A 24,578-nucleotide genomic window follows, 5' to 3' on the forward strand; every position below is an offset into this window, starting at 1 on the left:
TAATTTAAAGGGGCCTTTGCAATATCAAACTCTCTCTCTTCAGTAAACTGGGATGCACTGAGTTTCTCTAGAACCCGAGGTTTTTCTAAGAGCGTTTAACACATAAATAAAAACAGGAACAAAAGACTTATTCTCCTATGGTCATACCAAAAGAATGTAAAGTCAGTAACATAAATACACTGACAATCAACCATAAGTCACTTTATTTGTCATCAGTAGGCTAAAACGACAATGTCACAAAAGGACAAAGGCAAACACATACTACTGAGAGTGAGCGAAAACCATCCCAGGCTCTCCGAAGCATGCAGCCTTACACACCAATAAGCAGCACGCCCCTGACACACAAATACAGAGTCCATTTTTATTTTAAAAAGAATTTTTGCATGTGTTCTATGATTGCAAAAGTAATACATGCTTATTGCTGAAAACCTGGAAAATGCAGAAAAGCACAAATACATATTTGCCTTATTTCTAGCACTATCTGCTAGCTGTCCACACAGCTACTATTTCTCTCCTTGTAAAACACACTCGTGCTTTTTATAACTCAACATTACGGACCAGAATTCCACTGGATTCTGTTCACAGTGAGTTCCAGTACTGATTACTTTAGATTTTCTACTTCCTTCTTTGTCTTTCTCTCCTTTCTCCTTCCCTTTAAGAAAGGTCCATCATGTGGGCAACGGGAAAGTAGGGACCATGTTTTATGTGGATCTGTACCCTGAGCTCATAGCACGGTAGCACCTGAATATTCCTGTTTCTTTCTTTAATTCACTCAACTGTTGCATATCTAGTGTTTAAAAGTAAAAAAAAATCAAAGCCTTACCTTTAGATTAGCAAATTAACAGGCATCTTACATGGAAAGGGTTACTTAAGTACACAAGCATAAAAGTCACCTGCAGATGGGTTATAAGGAGAGAAATGATGGTCCTCATTTCACAAAATGGGCTTCTCCCAAGGGGGGAGTAGCTTCAGATGACTTTCGAACTTTTTCCTCCCCAATCCACATGTATTTACTAAGCACTTACTGAGTACCTCAGGTCACGTGACAGAGCTACACAGGGTAGGATCCCTCCTTCAGCAGCTTCTCTTGAACCAGGGGAAAAAAAGACATGGAGGTAAAAAAAACTTTCAAAGAGATCAAACATGTCAAGCAGCATAAAACTGCTAGAATGTTCTGGGAATTCAGAAATGCGAGCTCTTTCCTGATTGAGGGGATCAGGCAATGATCAGTCTTTTTTTTTTTTTTAAAGATTTTTTATTTATTAATTTGACAGAGATCACAAGTAGGCAGAGAAGCAGGCAGAGAGAGAGGGAGAAGCAGGCTCCCCACTGAGCAGAGAGCCCGATGCGGGGCTCGATCCCAGGACCCGAGGATCATGACCTGAGCTGAAGGCAGAGGCTTTAACCCACTGAGCCACCCAGGCGCCCCTGATCAGTCTTAAAGTACAGAGAAGATATACACCTGAGATGTGTGTGGGGGTGTGCCTGGAGTATGCATGGCTGGGGGGAGGGAATTCAAAGCAAAAGGAGGAGAGACTGAACAAAGGCAAAGGAGCATAAGAGACCAAGAAGGGTTTAAAGAGAGAGGAGCCAAACTTGGCTAAAGCAAAAAGAGTAACAGAAGAAAAAGCTGGAAAGGAAGAGTGTGAGCCCCTGGCTAAGATCCCAGAGTAGCAAACTACTTTGGACGCTGTTCCCGCTACAATTTGCAACTATTTAGTCACTGAGCAAATGTTTCTGGATCAGCTGCTGCGCGCTGGGCGCTGTGATGCACAGGGTGAGCTAGAAAAAGGAGAACAAGGCATCCAAAGGTCCAAGAACGTCCAAAAAAGGCATCCCTTGCTCTCACCGCAGAATTCCATCATAATACAACTTTCTAGAAATACAGTTTAAACTCAAAGAGGACTTATTAAGAGCAAAACAAAACTGGCCAAATGACAAAATTAGTGATTAGGAACCTCTTTTGGTTACTTATTGCCGAGTGACAAACTATCCCAGAAGTTAGCAATTTAAAACAGCAATCACTTGATTCCCTTGCTTACAATTTTGCAATTTGGGATGGGCTTCATGGAGACAGCTGGTGTTAGCTGGGTCACGTGGATAGCCGGCGTCTGGCTGGAACGGCCAACGTGCGTCATGCGCCTGGACCTCAGACTTCACTGTGGATTGGGTTCCTCAGCTCTCCACGTGGCATCCCACGCAGTTAGCCTGGTCTTTCCTCCAAAACGGTGATCTCAGACATTCTTCTTCGTTCCTGGTAATCTGGCTTCTTACATGGCGGCTGGCTTCACCTGGAGCACAAAAAAGGAAGCTGCCAGGGCTCTTCCAGAGTAGCCTGAAATTGGCATACTGGTATTTTCAGCACATTCTCATGGTTAAAGTGAGCCACAAAGCCAGCCCAGATGCAACGGGAAGGGTCTACAGAGGGCACGAGTGTTAGGAGACATGATTCATTGGAGGCCACCCAAGTGAACAGTCCACCACAGATCTTAAAGCCAATTCAATAGCATCTTCCGCAATTTTATTCAGCTCAGGGGCATTAAGTACATGGATGTTTCTGCTCTAGTGCATATAACCTGCCTGCCCCATTCCACCTCCAGCTTTGTCCGAATGCTGGCCAGATGCAATTGTTTCTCAGGCCACTCACTGATCGCTTAGCAGAAAGCATCAGATTCTACTGGGACCTTGCAACATAGTTTCAAACAGGCCAACATCTGGGAAGGGAGAAGGCTCTCAGCTCAGAAACATCCCACCTGCTCTGGAGTCTTTGCCATTCCCGAGTCCCTGGTTCAGGTACCCCAACCTCAAAATAGGAAGGAAGAAAATCCATTCATGCCTCTGGTTCCTGCTTCCCCTTCTGCCATCTGCCACATTCTTGTGTCCCCTAGGAGACACCCCTCATCTGTGTTATACAGTCCCGTCCCCGGAAAGCTAGAGTGGAAGATTGAGTTCCCAATTTTCAGAACAATATTAAGATCCCTCTGCAGCACTTATGACCCTCTTGTGTTTTCCATTTCCCAAACTGGACACAGTCGTCCCGTATGGCCTGAATGCCAAGTTTGGTGATAATATCAGGATTTCTACAGGAAAAGCTTGGGAGGTAAACTGGTTGGAGGGAAAGTAGGAGAGGCTGAGGTTTTTCTTGAAACTTTTTATATGAGCCATGTGATCCCTCCTAGAATTAGAATTGACTGCCCCCCAAAATTGACATAATTAGCCAAGAGGTGACAAGTAAAACTATATACTTAGACCACCAATTAAATTAATAGAGATGTGTACTTAGTACATATAAAAGCAAAAGTTAACTGAGTTAAATAGAGCAGAAGCTGAGTGTTTTTTTTTTTTTAATTTGTTCTTTTTGTTTTTGTTGTTGTGTGGTTTTTGTTTTTCGGTTTTTTACGTTTCTAACCATCTGTCAATTATTCCACATTGAGGCAGAATCATATGGTGATTGAATATGGGCTCCAGAAGTCAGACTGTCCGGGCTTAAATTCCAGCCCCGTCTCTCACCAGGTCATCTGGGGCAAGCTACTTAATTTCCCTGTGCCTTAGTTTTTCTCACCTGGAAAATGAGGATAACAATAGTACCTTTCTCATAGGGTTGTTGTAAGTATGAAATAATACTTGCAAAGCGCTTAGTGTCCAATAAACATTTTCTATAAATGTTACTTATTATTGCATACATTACTGTTAGCCTGAGGTTTTTCAACACACACTTTCTAGATTCTTTTTTCTCTTTATTAATTTGTGTTAGGGATGATCTTGGAGGCAATGACTGTTGAAGATTATGAGAAGCTAAAGGTAGTCTCCAAACCCCCTTCTTGGGCCTTTCACCAACTTTAAATGGATCCTGCCAATAAAGTCATCCATAACAAATTGCAAAGTATCAATGACCGATTAAAAAAAAATCACTTGAGGTAATATTCTCCTAAACCTCAGAAATTAAAAATAAAATAAAAAATACAAGATAGGTGACAGAGACGAACTTAAGAAGCAAAAAGAACAATAAGCACCGAATCTATGTAAGCTTTCAATGTTTTCAACAAAGCAGGTACCTTCTCATCAAATTTGCATGGGGAGGAAACAAGATACATAAAAGCAATTGAGAATTTACTTCGGATAGAATCATACAATTCCATGCAATTGCCATCAATTGTTCTCCCAGCATCCCGTTTTCTAGTACAATCCCAAGAGGCAAGCAGAAGCATCCGAAGAGTTAAAAGAGGGGGGACTATCAGCTCCCCAGCAAGGTGCTCACTGGAACAATTTCCCTGTGGCTCTGTGTTTACAGAATCTTATTTGCATAGAAGAACTGCAGGAGCTCGGGATGATAGTGGCTCTGAAAGAAATCAGCAAAAGTGCTCGTGAGGGACGGGTTCAACACAGCTCCTTGACTCTACGACGAGTAGGCCGTTGTCAAAGGCAGAGCGTGAGGACCATCAGTCTTCAGACTCTCAGATCATGGCCTGTGTTCATCTAATAGTCTACGCTAGGAGTGCCAATAGATTTTGTGTGTAATCCTCTGGGCGTTTTGTCATTTACATTGCGTGACGGGTTAGTTACAAGGGAAACACAATTGGCCTGAGTTCTTTTGTGGGGAGGAACCCCCAAGTGTGGCTGCCCAGCCTCTGGGTTGACACCAGGAGGGGGGGACCTCTGGGAGAATTCTCTCCCCACCTCTCTCACTCACCAGCTGCCGGCAGAGTTTAGGGTTCCTTTGATCTTCTTCAGTCTGGAAGCCGGTTTCCTTTCTTTCTTTCAGATATGGAGAACAGGCTCGAAATGTTGTTTTGCAAGCCTGAGAAAAATAATATTACCATCTTATTGTTAAAAACATTAGAGAGTTCTAGAATCCAACTGAGGAAGAGCACTGCACCGGATGTGTGGTCTGGGGGCTACTGAGGGTATGAAAGTAACTTCCAGAAAGTCTGAAGACGTCAGCCTTAAAGGATTTTTCTTCTAAAATGACCGTGTCTAGAAGTTGGGGCTGGTGAGGAGAGCAACACTTTATAGTTTACCACCGGTTATCATCCCACAAAAGTAGTTCTGGATTCCTAAATTCCCAAATTCTCTCTCTTTGTCTCTCTTGTGTGCACTAAATTCTTTATTTTTTTAACTTTTTTTAAAAGATTTTATTTATTTGATAGACAGTGATCACAAGTAGGCAGAGAGGCAGGCAGAGAGAGAGGAGGAAGCAGGCTCCCCGCTGAGCAGAGAGCCCGATGCGGGGGCTCCATCCTAGGATGCTGGGATCATGACCTGAGCCAAAGGATGAGGCTTTAACCCACTGAGCCACCCAGGTGCCCCCTCGTATGCAATAATTTAAAAAAGACAAGTGGTTTAGTGGAACCTTTCACTCTCAGTGGGTTTTGAAAACCTACATAGATCCAACCCTGTTAGGACATGTTTTCTCTAAGAATAAAACAAAAGCTCTAGAGGGGATTGAGAAGCCAGGGGTGGGGAACATACGCACTGTCAGAAGCTAGCTGGCATGAGCTCATGTCCTCGTCATGTGGGCTACTGCCCCACAAATTAGACCCAAGTTAGGGCCTCTCTGCCCCCAACACTCCAGTAACCTTAGTTTATCTACCACTGGCAGGCACTGGATCAGGCCCATAGGGTAGGAGCAGATGGAAAAGAGCCCGCTGGCTCAGAGAGAGATGAGTCCCTGGGCAGGGACCTTTCCAAGGATTCACTTCTTCTTCTTCTTCTTCTTCTTTTTTTTTTTTTTTTAAGGTTTTATTTATTTATTTGATAGACAGAGATCACAAGTAGGCAGAGAGGCAGGCAGAGAGAGAGGAGGAAGCAGGCTCCCCGCTGAGCAGAGAGCCCGATGCGGGGCTCAATCCCAGGACCCTGGGATCATGACCTGAGCCGAAGATAGAGCTTTAACCCACTGAGCCACCCAGGCACCCCACGTGGATACACTTCTGAGTGTCCCTAACGGAACCGGCAGGAAGAGGTCTAGTGGCTCAGCGCAACAGGGCACCACCGCAGCCCCTTTCAGGAACAGCCAGAGCTTTAGCGAAGCGGATGGGACTCTCACAGACTTACCTTGGCAACCTGGGGATTTCTGTCCTGTAAATGTATCAGGAGGGAATCTTGAGTCTGCTTGACCTGGCTGGTGAAAAATGTCTTCCATTTCCTCCCAGCAAAGGACGCCAATTGGCCAAACAAGACGAAGGCTGAGTATCTCATGTTGTCATTCTCCTGCAGATCCCCGGCGAACAAAACAGAACCCAGGTCATGACCATAAGGCCACTGCATCAGAGGACATCACAGTCATTGCGCTTTGTTGCATGGGTGGGTGTGGATCACAAGATCCCGTCTAAAGCACTTAGCTGGCTTGAACGACAGTCTTGACCGACTGTCTTCTCCAGAGGACAAGACAAGCAGACTGGGGGAATCACTGTGCTAATCCAAGCTTCCCAACTCTGCTCTTTATTACTCAAAGTTTTGGAGATAGAATACATTTGTATGGTTCAAAATTCAAAATAATCAATTCATTTTATTAACAAAAGTAAGTCTCCTTCTTACCCCTTTCTGCCTGCCACTCAATTTCCCTCCCATGAATGAACAATGTTATAAATTTTGTGCATATCCCTCCAAAAAATTAAGAAGAAAAAGAATAAAATATGTATCATATAGTCCTTTCTCACATTTTTAGGCAAACAGAAGCACACCATCCCTCTGTCATGTACTTTGATTTTTCATCAAATGATCTATCTGGGAGCTCATCCCATGTCACTACCTAAAGGAATTTAGGGTAGCTGCAATTTTCATTCATTTGACCCATCTCCTTTTGATTATTCCCAGTGCTTCTACTAGGGCATCTCCTTCACTTCTGGTCTGAATTTCTAGCTTCTGTGATAGAAATAACAATTGTTTCTTTCCTGACACCTCGCCAACTCTCCCTGCTTTTAGTTAGCGGAATGGTCTCTGAGGGTGTCTCAGGGGGTGCAGTCCTTTCTTGTTCTCCAAGGTGAGAGGTCTGGTCCAAGTATCTCCCTTTCCTGATGAGTAGATCAAGGCTCAGGGCATTTCAGTGACTTGTGGAAGTCTCACTGTTGGGTGACAAAGAACCGGGGTAGCACCCAGTCTCCTGACTGTTGGCAAAGGGATTTTATATCAGTGTTTCCTGGTCCCATGAAATCTCCAGGCAAACCAGGAGGAACTGAGCTGGGCTGAGCCTCTTCAGGGGCAAGGAGCACCTAGAACTGGGGGGTCACAGACACTCAGCAAGACCAAAGACCACTGACCATTTCATAAAGAACTGAAAAATATTTTTTAGCACATGGGACACTTCCACAAATTGCTTTAGTGGTGCACTTTCTTCGCTGTTTTACCAGTGCGTGTATGTGTGTATGTGTATGTGCATAATTCATTTCATTGCTACCCTTCCACTCTAAGAGATACAAGACACATAAGATGGGTGCCTGGCCTGCTCGGGGCCTGATAATCATATGACAGGGAACACATGCATGAGAGAGCACAGGGTGAGATGGGCAGTCAAGAAGGCTCCACTAGATATACACTGTCAGGAAACAACTCTCCACAAATATCTCCAGGTTACTATACACCCAGGGCTTTCTGGTCAAAAATTATAGTTCATCTGGGTATAAAAAAAGTGATTGCATGCAAACAAGCCCTGGAAATTAAGATAGGCCCTGCAGAGGGACGCCTGGGTGGCTCAGTTGGTTAAGCGGCTGCCTTCGGCTCAGGTCATGATCCCAGCATCCTGGGATCGAGTCCCACATCGGGCTCCTTGCTTGGCAGGGAGCCTGCTTCTCCCTCTGCCTCTGCCTGCCACTCTGTCTGCCTGTGCTTGCTCTCGCTTCTCTATGACAAATAAATAAAATAAAATCTTTAAAAAAAAAAAAAAAGATAGGCCCTGCAGAGAGATTTAGACAACTCTCTGGAGATATTTGTTTACATTCCAGGGAGGTAGAGGGCTTCCTCTCCTTGCTACCCACAGAGATGACTGGTTTGCATTCCAGAGCAAAGGTCTCTTCTGTCTCTCTGAGCAGGAGGAGAGGCAAACGGGGCAAAAGTTCCTATATAAACTCTGAGTTTCATAATTTCAAGATTTCTGTTCCTCTCATGTGGCTCGGGTCCATCCAGAGAATTCAGTGGGGGAACTCACTCAAGGTGCTTTGTGAGTAAATAAAAGGTCTATAGGTCTGTTTCCTATTCTACAGGTATTATCTCTCTGTTAGGGTGTGTGTGTGTGTGTGTGTCTGCAGCAGGCTAACTGGTCAGATTGAAAGGAAGGTATCTCAGAGTCTCCACAGTTTCAGAGCAAACAATGTATCAGTGCACTTTCTACTTAGCCGACCTTGTCCCGTGGCAGTAAAAAGCCCAGGTCCTGTAGTCAGAAAGTCTGGGGTCATACCTGCTCACTGGTTCTGTGAGTCTTGGGCAAATCACCTAACCTCTCTGTGCTTTGGTTTCTTCTCATTTATAAAGTGAAGATAAATAATAGTGCCTACCTCACTGGGTTATTGAGAAGATTCTATGGGATAACCCATGAGAACTGCCTAGCACTGTGCCTGGCACACAGTACTGGCTCGCTAAATGCTAACTAGTGTTATTGTCACACCTTAACAGAGCACTCAATACATGTCAGCACTGTTACCATCACCTTGACCATCATCTTCATCACCGTATTCATCATCGGTGTGTATATATTCACTTCTCCAGAACAACAAAAACTCCTCCTTCTTTATGTCTTCCATAACTGCCAGTATGATACTAGTCTCTCAATGATTTCTTAATAAAGAAGTGAATAATACAGACCATGGTCTCTGAGCAACACACCAGCCAGGGCTTATATATTTCTCATCCTACCTCAACTTTAATAATCCAGAATTCTTCCAAATTGTCTCACTTACATCATCTAATAAAGTCCTGGTCTGGAGAGTGATGTCTACGAAGAAAGAGCCTAGACTTTTCCCCTGGATCTTGCCCAAAATGATGGTCAGTGTCTTCAAGCTCTCGTGGATGACTTCAGCACTCACAGGGTCATACAATCCATGCACCAGCAGGTCTAGGACAATTTTCTTATACTTTCTCACCTGTTAACAAGTTTGAAGAGTATGAGTAGTCCAGAAATTGCTCCCTGCGAGTTGAAAAGCAATCCTACTTCTAATCCTCCAGTAACCTAGGACTTGGTCTGAGAGCACAGCTTCTTCGGGTACTACGGCAACAACACTCATTGAAATACAAATGCTTTCCATTAACCTGACCCAAGATCCAGCTCAATCTTGGAAGAACAACAGGAAGAGCAGTCTGGAGCTTGGCCTATGAGCAGATGAGGGCGGGAAGGGAGCATCAAGGAGTGCGGTGGGCTGGATGATCTAGGCCTCTGGGGCACAGCAGATACTTTTATCGGGGGTGAGATGAAATGATCACTGAAGTTGACAGTTGCTAAAAGAGGTAGGTAAAACATCTTTTACTACACAGGCATAAATTACTCAAAAATAAATTAAATTCACCCAAGAGGGTGATGTCCAGGTGTGTGTTAATCCCATCTGCCACTCTGTTTCCCATGGCTGATACTACTGAGGTGTGAAGATCCCCCAAATAACCCCAAATGAGTCACACCCTTGTCTACTCTTCTTCTCCTGAATGTGGAAGGAAGCAGTGACTTTTCTTCTAGCCTCTTGAATATGACAACAAGGATGGGATATCATTCCCATGGTTGTATCACACTACGTAAGAGTTCCTCTGAGCAGGCATGAGCGGTTGAAGCTTTTGGGCTGGCCTTGAAGAAGAAAGCTCACATGCTGTGAGAGAAGAGCTTCAATGAGTTGAGGTAGCCAGTCAGCAAGAGAGCAGGGACCTTGGTCCTACACCTGGAAGGAGCTGCATTCTTCCAACGGCCACAGAGGCTTGAAAGAAGAGCGCAGGCTTCAGAAAGGAACGCAGTCTGACCCACACCTGGTGGTAGCCTTGTGAGATGCTGGGCAGAGAACCCAGCTATGCTGTACCTAAACTCCTGACTTAAGGGAACTACAAGAGGATGAATGCTAGGTCTGTGGTGATCTGTCGCACAGCAGCGGATAACTGGTACATGGAGCACCATCTCCCTGTCCTGGGGACTCCAGGCCATGAGGGCCAGTTGGGTGCCACCTTCCTCTCCTACCTTGTCAGGGGTCTCACAGGCCATGGTTCCCAGGCCTCTCATTGCCATGTGGCGCTTTTTAGCATTGGGGTCCTGGGCTCTTTCTGCCAAGATGGAAAACACATTCTTCAGAGACTCCCGCTTCTGGAACCTCAGTGTCCAAGAGACCTGTGTAGTAAGTAAAAAATGTATTGATCTGGGGAGTGTTCAGAGTCATACCTATTCCAACCCCAATCCCTCCCTCTAAATAAAATCCTGCGTGGCCTGCTCAACTCAGCCCTTCTTTCTTCACCTAAAGACACCTGATCTGGGGCACCTGGGTGGCTCAGTCATTAATCAACTGCCTTCAGCTCAGGTCATGATTCCAGGGTCCTGGGATCGAGCCCTGCATTGGGCTCCCTGCTCAGCGGGAGGCTGCTTCTCCCTCTCTCACTCTCCCTGCTTGTGTTCCCTCTCTTGCTGTGTCTCTCTGTCAAATAAATAAATAAAATCTTTTTTTAAAAAATCACCTGATTATTCCTGGAAATACATTAGTTTGATCTACATAATGAAGAATTTTGGTGGATGAGGAACTAGGTAGAGACAAATAATGCAGGGCTGGTGTTGAGAAAGGTTGGGGGGAAATATGGGGACAGGTGCTCTAGGATCACTGAGGGTGTGCTAGAGCTCAGAAGAAAAAGGGCTTCAGGGGCGCCTTCAGTCAGTTAAGTGTCTGCCTTGGGTTCAGGTCATGGTCCCCAGGTCCTGGGATCAAGTCTCACATTGGGTTCCCCACCCACCATTTGTGCTCTCTTTTGCGATCTCTCTCTCTCTCTCTGTTCAAATGAATAAAGAAAATCATTAACAAAAAAATAAATAAATAAAGGGGGCTTTAGAGAGTTGGTGTGAGCTGAGACCAGGGATCCTTCACAGGATGAGAAATGCTGGGCGGCTTCCATCTCGAAGAAAAGCGTTTTCCCAACCCTTCGTCCTCCTCCAGCTCTTCCCCACTTTCCTGCTCTACCTTGAAAGATGTGTCTAGACTTGTTTTCTCCAATTCCTCTCTCCTTTATCTCTTGAACATTCTGCAGTCAGATTGATGCCCCCCACCCCCACCTCCACACGACTACATCCAAGGGTTAATTCTCAGTGCTCGTCTTCCTCAACCTCTTAACAGCATTTGGCCCGACTAGCAAAGCACACCTACAAACATTTCAGGACACCTAAAGGCTGTCCCACCCCAGAACGCATATATCTGAGCAACTAAGATTAGGAACAGATATGCATAAGTAAAGCAAATGGGAAACACCGTGTGACTAGCACAGGAAGCCACATCAGGGACTAACTGTCACTGCAGGGCAAGAACTGGGTCCCCTCTGTGGTGAGCCTATGAGACCAGGCAGGGCGCAGTGTTCTGTGCCTCATATAACACAGCAACATATGCTGATGTCAGAACAAAGACAATCCAGACAAGATCCAGGAAAAGCCATCTCCTTACTATCCTGGGGCACAAGGGGCTGCAGACTGGACCCACAGTTCTATTTGGTATTTGGGTGATTACCAGATCTCATCATTATTTCTCAGCATGCGTTGTAGCTCTTTCTATACTTTTATGATTAAGTTTGCAGTAAGCTAAATTCTTCCCTGCTTATCTCATTACCCTATGAACCTGCGGTCTGTGTTATGAGAAGCGTCATCAAGCTTTTTCCAGAAGCACCTCAGTGGAGCGACCACAGCCAATGCAGACCAGGCGCTGTTACAGGTGATTGTTGGGGAGGGACCTCTGTTCATAATATTTTGTGACAGACCTTGGAAAAGAAAGACATCACTGACGTCCTTTTCTTCTTGGGCTGGGTGGTGGGGACTGGCCCGGGCTGGCCCAGGATTCCTCTCTGTGTTTGATCCATGGATCTAGAAGAAAACAGAATCGTCATATGAGCCACAAACACTCTTCCAAGATTTGTCATCGACAAGCAGTGTCATACAAAACACGGTGCCAGGGTAAGAACACAAAGAAGCAACATCCCTGAGGCCTGTCCTTTAGGACCCCGTCCCCTTGGTGAGGTGACGCAGCTGTCCCAGCAATAGATAAACAGCAGGAGGAAATGCAGCAGGAGCACCCAGACCGTCCGTCCCATGGCTGCCATTCTATCCCGGAGCCTTCTTGTATCGGAATCACCAAGGAAATAAAACAAAGATTCAGGGCCCCACTCAGATTCTCATGAGTTAAAGTAAAAAGTAGCCTGAAACGCTGTGTTTTCAAAAGTTCCCCAAGAATGTAAATTGGTACTGCGTTTTAGAGGCGATCTTGATATCATCAACTATAATTCTGAAATGTACCTATCTTTCAGCCACTCTGGGACCCCACAGAGACAACGGCACATCATTTACTCAGACACAGACATATACTATAGACACTGCCACTTTGTAATGCGAACAATCTATAATGTCCTTTGATAGTTGTGACTAATTATTTAATATAAATAAGTTAGAACTATATATTACAACTACACAACTACAGATGACCGCAATGCTTTCATTGAGAAGAATACCGGGAGGGAAAACCCACTGAAAACATACTTGAAATAAAGAAAAATCCATATGGATAACATGTTAATAAACATAATTTTTTGGAAGGAAAAAAAGAATATTGGGCAGGCCCACCTATGCTTAAATGATCTCCAAAACATGCTGTTGAGTGAAAATCAGTATGCTACTGTTAGTATGAGAAAGGGAAACATATTTGTACCTATATGCTTGCATGTGCATAGAACAGGGAAGAATGCCCAAACAGTTTTAACAAAAATTGCCTGTGGGGTAGAAATCTGAGCAACCATGCTTCTTATTTTATATCTACAGTTTTGTAATTTCACTGCCAGTATATATTGTTTAAAATATATATTATAAGTAAATACAGCTCACAAAGTATTTCTGATCTACCGTGTAAGTTGAGGTACACTAGTGTAAACTAGTCTGAACTAGGATAATAGAATCCATTGCCAGATCCAAAGTCATGAAGAATCCCCCTATGTTTTTTTCCAAAATTTTTTAGAGTTTAGCTCTTATATTTACATTGTTGATCCATTTTGAGTCCATTTTTGTATGTGGTATGTGGTAGGAGTCTCGCTTCATCAGAACCACTGACTTTTGTTTTGGTTAAAAAAAAAAAATTAGTGGGAGAAATGACACACAAGGAGCTGCAGGGGTTGTCGGTTGCTAGCCACAATAAAATCCCCTGAGGAACTTTCCATCTCCCAGATGTCCTGGTGGTGCCTGGGAGGAAGTCTATCACCATCTCTGGAGGTGAGCCCTGCCATCCCTAATCTTAAAGCTCACCCAGTAATTCCATTGGGCAGTCACTGAACGAGGGTGAGTGCCGACCATTCACCTCGGTTTGCCCCGCAGTATGGTGACTTATAATAAATATATACTTGGTCTCTGTCCCTGTTTCTGGCACAGGGCTCCTAAACCCGTTAGAATTTCCCAACTGATTACAGCGATCAGGAAATCTTTGTCATGTTAATGAGGTGACTTTCTGAAAACCTTTTCTTACCAGCGGGTGACGCTGGTTGCCAGGGGGACGAACCCCGTGACTGGAGGGTTGGAAACTTCAGTCCCCTCCCCTCCTGTTGCGAGGCGGGAGGGGCTGGAGACAACCCACGGGCAATGATTGAATCAACTGTGCACAGGTAAAATGAAGCCTCGACAAAACCCCGAAAGGTTGGGGTTCAGAGAGCTTCCGGGCTGTTGAACACGTGGCGATCTGGGGAGAGTCGCACACTCAGGGTGCAGCAGCTCTATACCCTTTCCCCATACGTCACCCTATGCATCTCCCACCTGGCTTTTGCTGAATTACATCCTTTAATAATAAACCGGTGACTCGGTAAGTAAAGTGTATCTCTGATTTCTGTGAGCCGTTCTGGCAAATTCCTCAAACCCAAGGAGAGACCTGAGGGAACGTCCAGTCTAGCTGGTTGGTCGTTGGTCACCTGCCGGTGTCAGAAATGAACTGAATTATGAGATGCCCCGTAGGTATCTGCTGAGAATTGGAGACTTGACTGGTGGTGTGGGAGAAAAACCTGAAGCCTGACCCCGGAGAGGGGGAGCGGTTCCTGGGATGTGGGATTTTGCGTGCTAAGACCAGGGAGGTGTCAGGCAAACCTGGACATGTTGGCCACCCTACTTACTGTACTTGAATTGCAAACTTATTTAAGCACAGGCCGCTGACAAAACCCAGCCCCGTTAAACAGCTTGGAACATTTGACTCTGACCTGGAGGTTCAAGGAGATTGGTTCCTCCACTCTCTTTGCCCCTCCCCCTCTGCAGGTTCCGGTGATGCTCTCTTGGTCAGAAGACACTGGAGAGGTCCATGAAAACACCTCTTCCTTTCCACCCCTTGGGCTCTTTTTCTTCTTCATCTCTGGTCAGCAGAGCTGCCCTCACTACCACAATGGGGATCTCAAACAAAAGCCCAGAAAAAAAAATTGCCCCCCATCAGCAATATTTTCTTTGTTTGCATAAAGGCATTCCCCTAAGTTCTACATTCCATTAAATGCCGGCGGTTCTCACACCTGAACATGGGCTAGAATCACCCAGAGAACTTGTTCTTTTTTTTTTTTTTTTAAAGATTTTACTTATTTCGGAGGACTTGTTCTAACACAGATTCCCAGCCCTGATCCCCAGAGTTTCTGATCCCGTGCGTCTGAAGCAGGGCCCCAGATCCACATCTCTAACAAGCTCCCGGGGAATACCTGCGTGCTGCTGGTCTGGGGACCGCACTTCGAAAACCACTGCATTAAGAGAAAGAAACGACACTATTCCTATGCCAGTCTTCTCCAAAATGAAGGGATTTTAAAATTCACACTGATGCCAGACAGGCTTGGCTGTTTCTTTTGGGGCTCTTCTCCACACAACCTTCTGTTTCTGTAGAATCCCGCCCCTCACGGGGTTGAATGTTCCTGATCAGAGCTGACAAGCACCTGGCTGTGGGTAGGGGAGCTGAAAATGGTCGAGCTGGGGGCTGCTCACTAAGGAGGCCTCCTTATAAGACAGCTGGTATCTCCGTTCTGATGCATGAAAATCACACCTGAGACTTCTCTCCGTGGAGAAGGAAAGCAGAGCCAGTTCCCTGTTCGTTACGCTGGACTTCTCCTGTTGGATTAGCAGATCAGGGAAGGGGTTTAGCCATCCAAACCGTCTGCTCCAGGGTTCAGAGGCCAAGCCTCCAGCCCCATCACTTCTTCGTAGTCAGGTCGAAATTTAAGGTGCTGGGAGGCTCTCACGCAGTGCTAAGTCCGTGAGGGCTTAGTGCTATTCTTGGTCGGCTCGGTATGAGGTTAGGAAAACGCCCGGGGCTCTGTGTCTAGCTCACCACCTCTGCCAGCAAGCCCTTCCTACCGCCCTGCCTTCTCATTACAAGATGAGAACTGTGAGCTAGTTTGGTCACACAGCTTGTCAGGGCTCATCTCCATTTCTGGAGCAGGAAAAACAAAGCTGTTTCTCACCGCATCAGCCCAGCCTCCGACATTAGAATCCCCCACAGTGCTGGGTATTGACCCCAGGCCTACCTCACTGTTACTGGATCGGAATCTCAGAGGGCACAGGACCCGACCCCAGCACTGCCTTTTCTTTCTTTCTTTCTTTCTTTTTTTTTTTTTCCCTCCTGCCTCTACAGTGGAACTTAAATAACTCCAGAACTGACATACCCCACACCTCGGGAGAGACCCCAGAAGTCAGAGGAGCAGCTGGGGCCAAGGGGATAAGAGAGGAGAGAGTGTCGGGGTCTTTGCAGAGGACACGGTATTGACATCCTGTGTTCATGAAGCTCCTTGAATTTCTTTCACAATAAAAATGACATTAACTGTCCAGGCTACAATTTGTACCCTTTTCTTGGACACTATTCCCAAATAAAAAGCTCCCTTAAAAGCGAAAAGAAACATAAAAGTTAGCTTGGGGTCCCAGAGCCCCTCACCTGGAGTTTTGTGGCTTGTGAACTTGCTGCTCCCCGTCCGTCCGTCCTGCCTGCGGTGTCCTCCTCCCTTAGACCCAAAGCAACCAAACAAAGGACAATATCTGTCTGTTGTCACGCAGGATCTCGGGGAGGAGGATTTTAAACGCCGGCCTATGGAGTCAAAGATTTCTTAAGTGTTCTAACTGGAGCTGCAAAGCCCACTCACTCCCACACTTTGCTTTGAGGGATTAGGTTTTTCTGGTGGGTTGCTAGGGTCATCCCAGGTGCCCAGGTGGGTGTGATGGAGTCTGGGAGGCCACCTGGCCACAATGAAGCCAAAGGCATGGCTCTGCTTATAGTTTCGTTCATCCCCATGTGCATTTTTCCTCCAGGAAGTCCTCCCTGGGTGTGTTAAGACCTTGCGCTCTGGTTTTCACTATTTCTGAGAGCCTGGAGCTTGTCTTCATCACTATGGTGTGATTTTTCCTGGTCTTCCTGAACAAACATGGATTTAGGGTAACCTAGAAAACTGCTTTGTGCTTTAGGCTGACTCCCAAATGCCTCTGTAATTTTAAATCCTTCTGACTCAAAATATTAGGTGTATGGTCAATAATCCTTTTTATTCAGTGAAGCCAAAAGGTATATTATGAAGGCCAACATTATAAAACACTTTGATCATTTCTGTAAAACAAGGGGAAGAAACTGTTAGATTTCTGTTTTTTCTTTTTTAGGAGGGGAAGGGAGCGGATGGGGCAGATGAAGAGAAAGAATCTCCAGCAGGTTCCATGCCTAGTGCTGAGCCTGACGCAGGGCTTCATCTCAGGACCGACTCATGACCTGAGCCGAAATCAAGAGTTGTGTGCTTAACTGACTGAGCCACCCAGGTGCCCCCAAACTGGTAGATTTCTAAAAACCCTCCCAATACTGACCTTATTAATCATCATAAAAATATTAACATCTACCACATACTGGGCACTGTGTATGCTAGGTACCACATTTAGCGCTTTGTACACACTCCAGGGAAAACCGTTTCAGCTGACCTCTGCTGAGCCAACTTGCCAAGGGAACCGTATTTTCCATACCCTCATGACTTGCACCAACCAGTGAGTGTGGCTGATGGTGCCCACTCCTCACTTCTCCTTTTATGCTGACCAAGAACCAGTTTCTGACACCTGTACTTCTTATCATAACTGTGGCATTTAAGCATTCAAGAAATTGATGAAAAATGAATACACAGAGAAAGGAAGTTGTTTCTATGAATCAAAATGGAATGTTTTGGAAAGATCCAACAATGAGAAGGATCTTGCTGTCTACTTAGAAACAGTGTGGACAGTAAGCACTGGGGAAGAGTCTTCATGGAACCATGACTGGGATCTGAATGACCGTGTGGAAGCGACTTTATACGGGTCTCCCCTGGGTGCCTTTCAGATCTCATTCCACTGAATGAAACCCAAACCAGAACTCACAGATGATGTGTGTGCCTCAAAAGCCATCAGCTCGTGGATCCACATTGAAAGAAAAGACCACGGCTCTGCATTAAAGACCAGGGAAGTCTATATTTTAAGGTAAACTATGTGAGGTGTGTATTGCCTTCTCTGATTCTCTGCTTTAAGGACCCTCTTCCATTAGCTCTCTCCAAGCCAGTCCCAGTCTCCCAAATGAGGGGCTTTTCTTGCACTTGATTTAATCTTTGAAGTAATCTTGAGAGGTCAGTTTAATTATGTGCATTTTAGAAAAGAGGGAAATGATGCTTAAAGTAAGGTCAACAACTCAGGTCAAATCGCTAGTAAGGACACAGCAGAAACCATGACCTGTACTTCCGCGTGCAGGGTGTCACTGTGTGTAAGGCGGATGTCCGGTCCCCAGACAGCGCCCTGGACATGCTATGTCCACATGTTGGCACTAACATCTCCCCTTCAGTGCCCCTCCCGCTTCCTAAAGCCCTTTGATGACTTGATATAATGACCTATAATCTACCTGTTGGACAGAGGTGGACTGACACAGTTTGCGAACAGAAGAAAGATTGGCTTTATGGCCAACATTGCCCACTTCAGTTTTACAAAGACAATGTCAACTGCCCCTGATGTTAGTGACGCGAGTGACATTCCAAAACCGCCCGGGAAATCCCGATTGACCTTGGCCTCCTCTGGGCGCTGGGAGGGTTGCCCGGAGCCCCGCGGGCCCTTACCTGGCGGCGGTCACGTGGTCAGCGGCTGCAGGTGCGGCTGGAGCCCGGGTCGGATCCGCTGTGGTCGCCAGGTGGGGTGACTAGGCTCAATTTTCCCAGCCCTGACTTCCTAACGTGGAAGAAGGGGAATGAGAAGGTGAAGGATCTTTTCGGGATCACGGGTCAGCACAGAGTGTTGGAAAGTGAGGATCCCAGGGCGGGGAAACAAAGTTTAGATGACCGCATTGCGGTGGGGGAGGGAATTGCGCTCGAATACCGACGAGATTGTTCTTAGTGGTTGCAAGCATCACTTGTGTCCTTTACTTTCCCAGACGGTGCTGAGGTGTCGTTCCCCCTTCCCCTTGCTGTCTTTCCCCCCTTATTCTTCCCTCCGTTCGGGTCTCACCCACACTTTGTAAGGAAAGGACCGCAATTCCGAGGCTCTGCCCCTGCACCAAAGGAAGGGCTCTGCGCAGAGCAGTTCCCCGATGGCACCACTAGATGGCAGCATCACTCAATGGACGGGTTCCAGGCTCCGCGCACAGCTGCAAAACCTCCTTCCCTAATCCAGTTCCAGCAGCATTAATCTAGGGATGGGACACTGTGTTCCAGGCGGAGCAGCTTCTCTGTGATTGGCTGGTGCACCCACAGCTACAGCTTTAACGCTGACGCCCCCTTCTGCCCCACAAACACCATCCGTGCTAGGAGGACAGATTTAAACTCTCAACAAAACTGTTGATTTATTGGTAAAACAAAACAAGAGAACTGGGAATTAATTGTACTTGCAAATTTGGAGATCTCCTCTCCTCCCCTCACTTCTCCGTCCCTGGACTTCCTATAAATCTATTTATCCCTAATTATTTATTGTCTGGCCGTGTGTTTGGCAAAGTGGGCAGGCTCTATGTCCTAAGAGAAAAGAAGTCACATTTTCAAAGCTCTTGGAGTTTATTGTTATGCTAATAAATGTTTATTGGGTATTTCTACGTGCCAATCGTTCAGGTAAATATTTCGTAGACTATCGTGTTTGATTCTTACCACAAATCTAAGGTAAGTACTCTAATTATGATCCCCATATTAAGGATGGGGAAACTGAGGCACTGGGAGATGTCTTGGCCAAATGTTATGCAGTTAACTGGTGGCAGAGTCAGAATTCAACCTTAGGTCAATGTCAGAGCTCAGACTCTGCCACAATGCTGTGTGGTGGACAACTTCAGGAAACACCATTAGTTGACACACACAGTGTAAGCAGAGAAGTAGGTCAGAGTGAAAGTGTGAAAGAAAAAGTAGAGGGAAAGAAAAGTGATGCTTTTGAGAAAACAAGAAGGATGAGGCTAACACAAAACCCTCTCTGGCCTGGGCCCACCGGGTACCCATGGTGACCTCTGAGAATGCAATTTCAGCAGTGAAAGAGAAAGGAAGCCACAGCACTAACCTCTGGGAAGAGGAAATTGAGATGTCTTGCTAGAGGAAGAAGGCAATAAATAGACTGGAAGAGAGAGCAAGGTCAAGCTAAGGCGTTCTGGTGTTTGTGTGCTTTTTAGAACAGAATGGAGACTGGGCGGATTTGAAAGCGGCTGCAAGGGAGACCCGGCTCGTGCAACTACTGGAAAGTGGAAGAGGAAGAGGCAAAACCAAACCAAACCAAACCAACAAACAACAAAAACACCCCCCAAAAAACACCATAAAACCCAGGGGAGGTCAATCCAGGACACAGGGGCAAGGGTGAGCTCTGCAGAAAAGGGAGAGAGAGGTCCCCCCTTTCATCCAAAACTGGGAGGCAGCCGCAGAGATGAGTTAGTTTAATTCTTCCAAGTGAGCCTTAATCTTCTCAGTAAAACCAGAGTCGGGTTATCTGCCAGGAGTGGCAATAAGACTTGGGAGGACATTTTCTTCTGGTGAACGAATCCACAGAGAGCTCAGAATGACCAAAAAGCCGAGAAAATTAAACCAGACAATGGAGGTGGCTGGAGAAGGGAAACTGCCCTGTAAGGGTGCGGATTCCCTGCCAAATCTCGCCCTGGAACCAGGACTGAAATTTACCCACTGCACGGACAGGAACACAGCAGATACAATGCATGACCCCTTACATTTTAAGTTTGCTTTCTATTCAGGTTTTAAAACATTTGCCAGATAAATACTGTCCTTGTTGCCTGCCAAAGGGGAAAATTAAAAGGCAGTCGAGTTCTCCCTGTTTGGCTTAAAGCCACAGAGAAGATCACAGGCAGAAACAGAACCGGTGCCCAGGAAACTCACTGATCCAACTCCAGTTCTTTTAAACACTTCCCACAAAGGGCATAGGTGCAGCTAATAGGCTCGGCGAGTTCCAGACACAGCACAAAGCTGGGAAACCTCCACATTAGGATGTGTTACTCAACAGAGCTAAGCTTCTCCTAACGTACCCAGCAGAGCTAAGCTTCTCCTAACGTGGCCTTAGGACACAGCACAGTTCTAAAGGGAATTAGAGAGAGGAAGTATCTGATAATTTGATTGCAACATATTGATACACTGATGACACAATGTCCTTCCCGCGCCATCATTACTTAATTTTATTGCTTCAACAACTCCATTTTCCTTCTCAACTAATATTTCCTTATCAGCAAAAGTCCATTACTGGGGCTGATGTAACCAAAAAATCAAAGAGGATGATGACCTGGCCTGCATTACTAATGAAAAGGGCAATAGGGAGCACTAAATTAATCAGCAACAGTTCACCTTCCCTTTAGACTTGGGAAATGAGGACAAATCGTCAGGATCTAATGGTTTTTCTCCAGTGTGAGCATTTTCAGAGTTCCCTCCTTCTGTGTCAGTGCATTGTCTAGGTGAGAAGCTTGTCTTAAAGGGATCGTTTTCCATTTCCTCCCTCTCATCTTCTTTTAGGAAATCCTTTAAAGCTCAGGCCAACCCCTGTCCCCTTGGTTTTCACTTCCAGAAAGAAATAAAATCAGCTGCTTGCTCAGTCTCTAATGGACAATACCCACTTCTCACTCATCCGTTGTTCGTTCTTCAAATGTTTACGGAGGTCCTACTCTCAACACAGCACCATGGTCTCCAGGTGGCACAACTCTCAGGCTGTGCTCTCTAGGAGAGCCAACCAAGAGAGGAGTTGAGACATGGTCTGGTGTGTTCGGAGGAATCCGTATGTGCCATAGACAGGAGCGGACAAGGAGACAGAGTCAAAGCCTAGTCCATCAGGATGTCCTTTGTAAGGGAAAGAGCATCTGTCCCAGGGCTTGCCAGAAAACAGATTAGCAGAGGCAGACAGAAGAGAAAGGCATTCTAGGAGGCAGGTGCGGCATGGGTTTAGGAGCCCAGATGGACAAACCAGATGAGCCAGGGAACCTCACCTTTTCAGATTCTTCCAGAAGCCACCTGCAGCAGTGTTGGAGCCCAGAGCTTCCTGCTGCAAGCAGCTATCCCGTGAGAGGCTTGAGAGGCTCTTCTCAAACTTCAGCACTGGATGCTTCCCACTCTACTATGCATCTGGGTTCTTTATCCCCCACATAAAAACCATGGTCTTTTTGTCTCAAATCTTTGAATAAGTAAATGCCATAGGGAGAAGCACCAAGTTTATTCCTTGGCTTCAAATACCCTCTTGCACAGGGAAGCAGAAGCCTCCTGATACACAGGTCGGGGGAGTGGAGTGAAGATTCTCCAGCCTGACAACCTCGAAGATCAGAAACTTGCCGTCAGCCATTTGCTTGTCTAACCCACTGTCTGGCTGTCCTGCCTTCTGTTTTGGACTTTATTACTTGACAGGCATTATTAGTACCGGAATGTGAGAAAAGTGCCAGCTCTTCCCTACGTAGCCTGAGATGATCTCTGAAAATTGTTCTCTACTCGACCCCCCAAACCCTGACCAATCATGCAGATCAAGAGGTTCAACTCTCTGTGTTTACTTTAAGAACATCCATGAAACAGCCCAGAAGATCAAAGGTATGCGTCTCTGAAAAGCCACCAAGTCTCTGAAAGATGTCACATTACAGAAGCCATGCATGCGCCCTGCATCATTACAATGGTGTGGGACTCAGGCCAAACAATGGGGTTAGGCACAGGGTCAGTGGCCCCAAAAGAGGGCTGAGTTTTGGCTGCACGTGCTTAAAAATGGAGAGAGTAATGCTGAACTTAAGAATTTAAATGTTGAGGGGCACCTGAGTGGCTCAGTTGGTTAAGCCTTCAGTTCGGGTCATGATCTCAGGGTCCTGGGATCGAGCCCTGCATCAGGCTCCCTGCTAAGTGGGGAGGCTGCTTCTCCCTCTTTCCCTCTTTCCTTCTCCCCACTCATTTTTCTCTCTCTCTCTCAAATAAAGAAATAAAATCTTTAAAAAAATAGAATTTAGACCTTGATTCATCAGTCACTGGGCTCATCTAAATGAACAAGTCCCCAGAGCTGCACCTCGGGATTTCAGAAGTCCCGGTCAGATGACCCCCCCCCCCATAAGCTCGTCTGCCCGCCGAGATGACCCTTTCTGAAACAGAGCAGATTATTGCACCGAAGAAAAAGACAACCCCAGAATTAACTGGAGAAACAAAAATTGATGGCCCAGGAGTAAATTCAGCATAAGATAAATGCCACTAAAGGTTTAAAAAAAAAGGTTCAAGCGTAAACATTTTTCCTACCTGACTCATGAATTATGCCCACATCATCACCAATGCCCCGACTTCCAAAAAATAATCATAAATGTACATAAACATCTTTCGAGCTAACTGGTTAAATCTACAGCAATCATAGAACTGTAGAGTTTGGAATCGGTTGAATACAGGAGACATTCTGTGCGGTCTTACCTGAGCTAGGCGGTGAGCATCGCCGCGGGACTGGCTTCTGCCTCAGACCTCATCCTGACCAGAGGTGAATGTAACTAATCCCAGGAACATCCCAGTCCTCTAACCAAGCGTGGGGCGGGCCAAGCTGCGTTTTGTCCTTGAACATGAAACATAGAATGAGTTGGAGTTTTATCACGAGAGGGAAATACATAATAAGACCTTTTTAGGCTATCTACTCCCCGATAATTGCTAGAGATACGTTTCGGGCCGTGCTGTTTTGCAAACTTTGAGGATTCTTACGTTAGTTTCCTATTTTTCAAGGGCCCCCCTGAGAAAGCTACGTGTGCCTACCTATTGGTGAAGGGAACCGGAACAGCAGACATCACCGTGAGAGGCCAAATCCGTTCCACTAGTAAGACTAGGTGTCACTTTGTCCCTGCTCTTAATGGCCCGAGGCATTGTTAAGCTATTTGTCGTGTTGTCCTCACAGTCCTGGGGGAAAGGGGGGTCATTCTCATGCCTCCTTGACCAGCAGAGAAACTGAGAGGCAGGCAGAGTGAGTGGGTCTTGCCCAAAGTCTCAAAGCCAGTTGGTGGGACTGGAGACTCCATGCTTGGCTTCCTCTCCTGCCTTGACCAGCTAGCAGCTCCGCGCGTCTGGCCACTCACCTCTAGAGGCCACTCTTATTCTCCGTGGCCTTCCTTCCGGGACGGCTTCCATCCTTTCCTGCCGTCCCTTTCTGGTGTCCATTTTCGGGTCGTTGTGGACACGGCTTAGTATAGTCCTTCTTCTTAAACTGGGCAGTCTCGGGATTGCATTTACGCTTACAGTAGAATCCCACTGAGTGACAAATGTGTCAGCATTTTATGACACGATTTCAGGCACACTTTTACCGACAGAACAATGCGCCCATGTCCAGAAGGGCTTGACAATGTGTGCTTCTGTCATGAGAAACGCAGTCTGTGGTTGGGAGCGCCGGCGCTTCCTGGAGCCAAGGAGGAGGCTGGCGTCGTCTTGGACACAGCCCGCTTCCCAATCCCGTCTTTGATCTTGCGATCCCCGCCTCTCACCGCGAGTCCATCACAGCTGATTGTGTCTTCCCAGCATGGCTCATTTAATTCCTCCAGAAAAGAACACGAGAAGACAGTTTTGTCAACAGACAGGAATCCACTCTGTGGGCCTTCGGTCTCCAGCAGCTGCTTCTCTCTCCCACCGATCTCTCCGTGCCTTTCAGAGACTAGACGTTAGATTGTCCCCGGAGAAGAAAGGAAAAGTAGGTAATAAGCAAATCACCTAATACCCACTGGGATTTTTTTTAGTAGTTTTTTTTTTTTTTTTAAGAGATTTTATTTATTTGAGAGAGAGTGAGAAGGAGGGACGGGTAGATGGAGAAGCAGACTTCCCGCTGAGCAGGGAGCCTGATGTGGGACTCAATCCCAGGACCCTGGGATCATGACCTGAGCCGAAGACCCTTAACAGACTCAGTGCCTGAGGCACCCAGGCACTCCTTTTGGGTAGCTTTTAAGTGTTCCTGTTCTCATTCTTTCTTATAATTTCAGGTAAATGAACATTGATCATGGCTTAAAACAACACAGCAA

At 46.2% G+C, this 24,578-nt stretch overlaps 1 protein-coding gene across 4 annotated transcripts; it reads right to left on the reverse strand.

The window, feature by feature from the left end:
- Positions 1-1,352: 1,352 nt before the first annotated feature.
- MRO (maestro) lies at positions 1,353-24,213 on the reverse strand. Of its 4 annotated transcripts, XM_004777711.3 has the most exons (10): positions 23,649-24,210; positions 23,002-23,137; positions 18,241-18,349; positions 11,911-12,013; positions 10,145-10,291; positions 8,892-9,074; positions 6,055-6,210; positions 4,691-4,798; positions 4,259-4,339; positions 1,353-2,291 (listed from the first exon to the last, which is right to left on the reverse strand). In XM_004777711.3, the coding sequence occupies exons 4-9, from the start codon at positions 12,007-12,009 to the stop codon at positions 4,286-4,288; spliced, it is 747 nt and encodes a 248-aa protein (XP_004777768.1). In that variant the 5' UTR covers positions 12,010-12,013; positions 18,241-18,349; positions 23,002-23,137; positions 23,649-24,210; the 3' UTR covers positions 1,353-2,291; positions 4,259-4,285. The 4 variants fall into 4 exon arrangements, with proteins under 4 accessions (XP_004777768.1, XP_004777769.1, XP_012903993.1 ...); XM_004777712.3 differs by lacking the exon at positions 4,259-4,339 and having other exon boundaries at positions 23,649-24,206; XM_013048539.2 differs by lacking the exon at positions 1,353-2,291 and having other exon boundaries at positions 2,299-4,339.
- Between the last annotated feature and the right edge of the window lie 365 nt (positions 24,214-24,578).

This window comes from Mustela putorius, unplaced genomic scaffold (genome assembly GCF_011764305.1).
Source record: "Mustela putorius furo isolate JIRA1106 unplaced genomic scaffold, ASM1176430v1.1 tig00003858_pilon_pilon_pilon, whole genome shotgun sequence".
Lineage (NCBI taxonomy): Eukaryota > Metazoa > Chordata > Mammalia > Carnivora > Mustelidae > Mustela > Mustela putorius.

Bases quoted from the DNA above. Each gene is read 5' to 3' on its own strand.
- MRO (XM_004777711.3), bottom strand. From the start codon at position 12,009: ATGGATCAAACACAGAGAGGAATCCTGGGCCAGCCCGGGCCAGTCCCC. The intron at 6,211-8,891 runs GTAAGTGAGACA...GGGGATCTGCAG, and splicing joins CCAGGACTTTATTAGATGAT to GAGAATGACAACATGAGATA. The intron at 4,799-6,054 runs GTAAGTCTGTGA...TATTTTTCTCAG, and splicing joins GAAATCCCCAGGTTGCCAAG to GCTTGCAAAACAACATTTCG.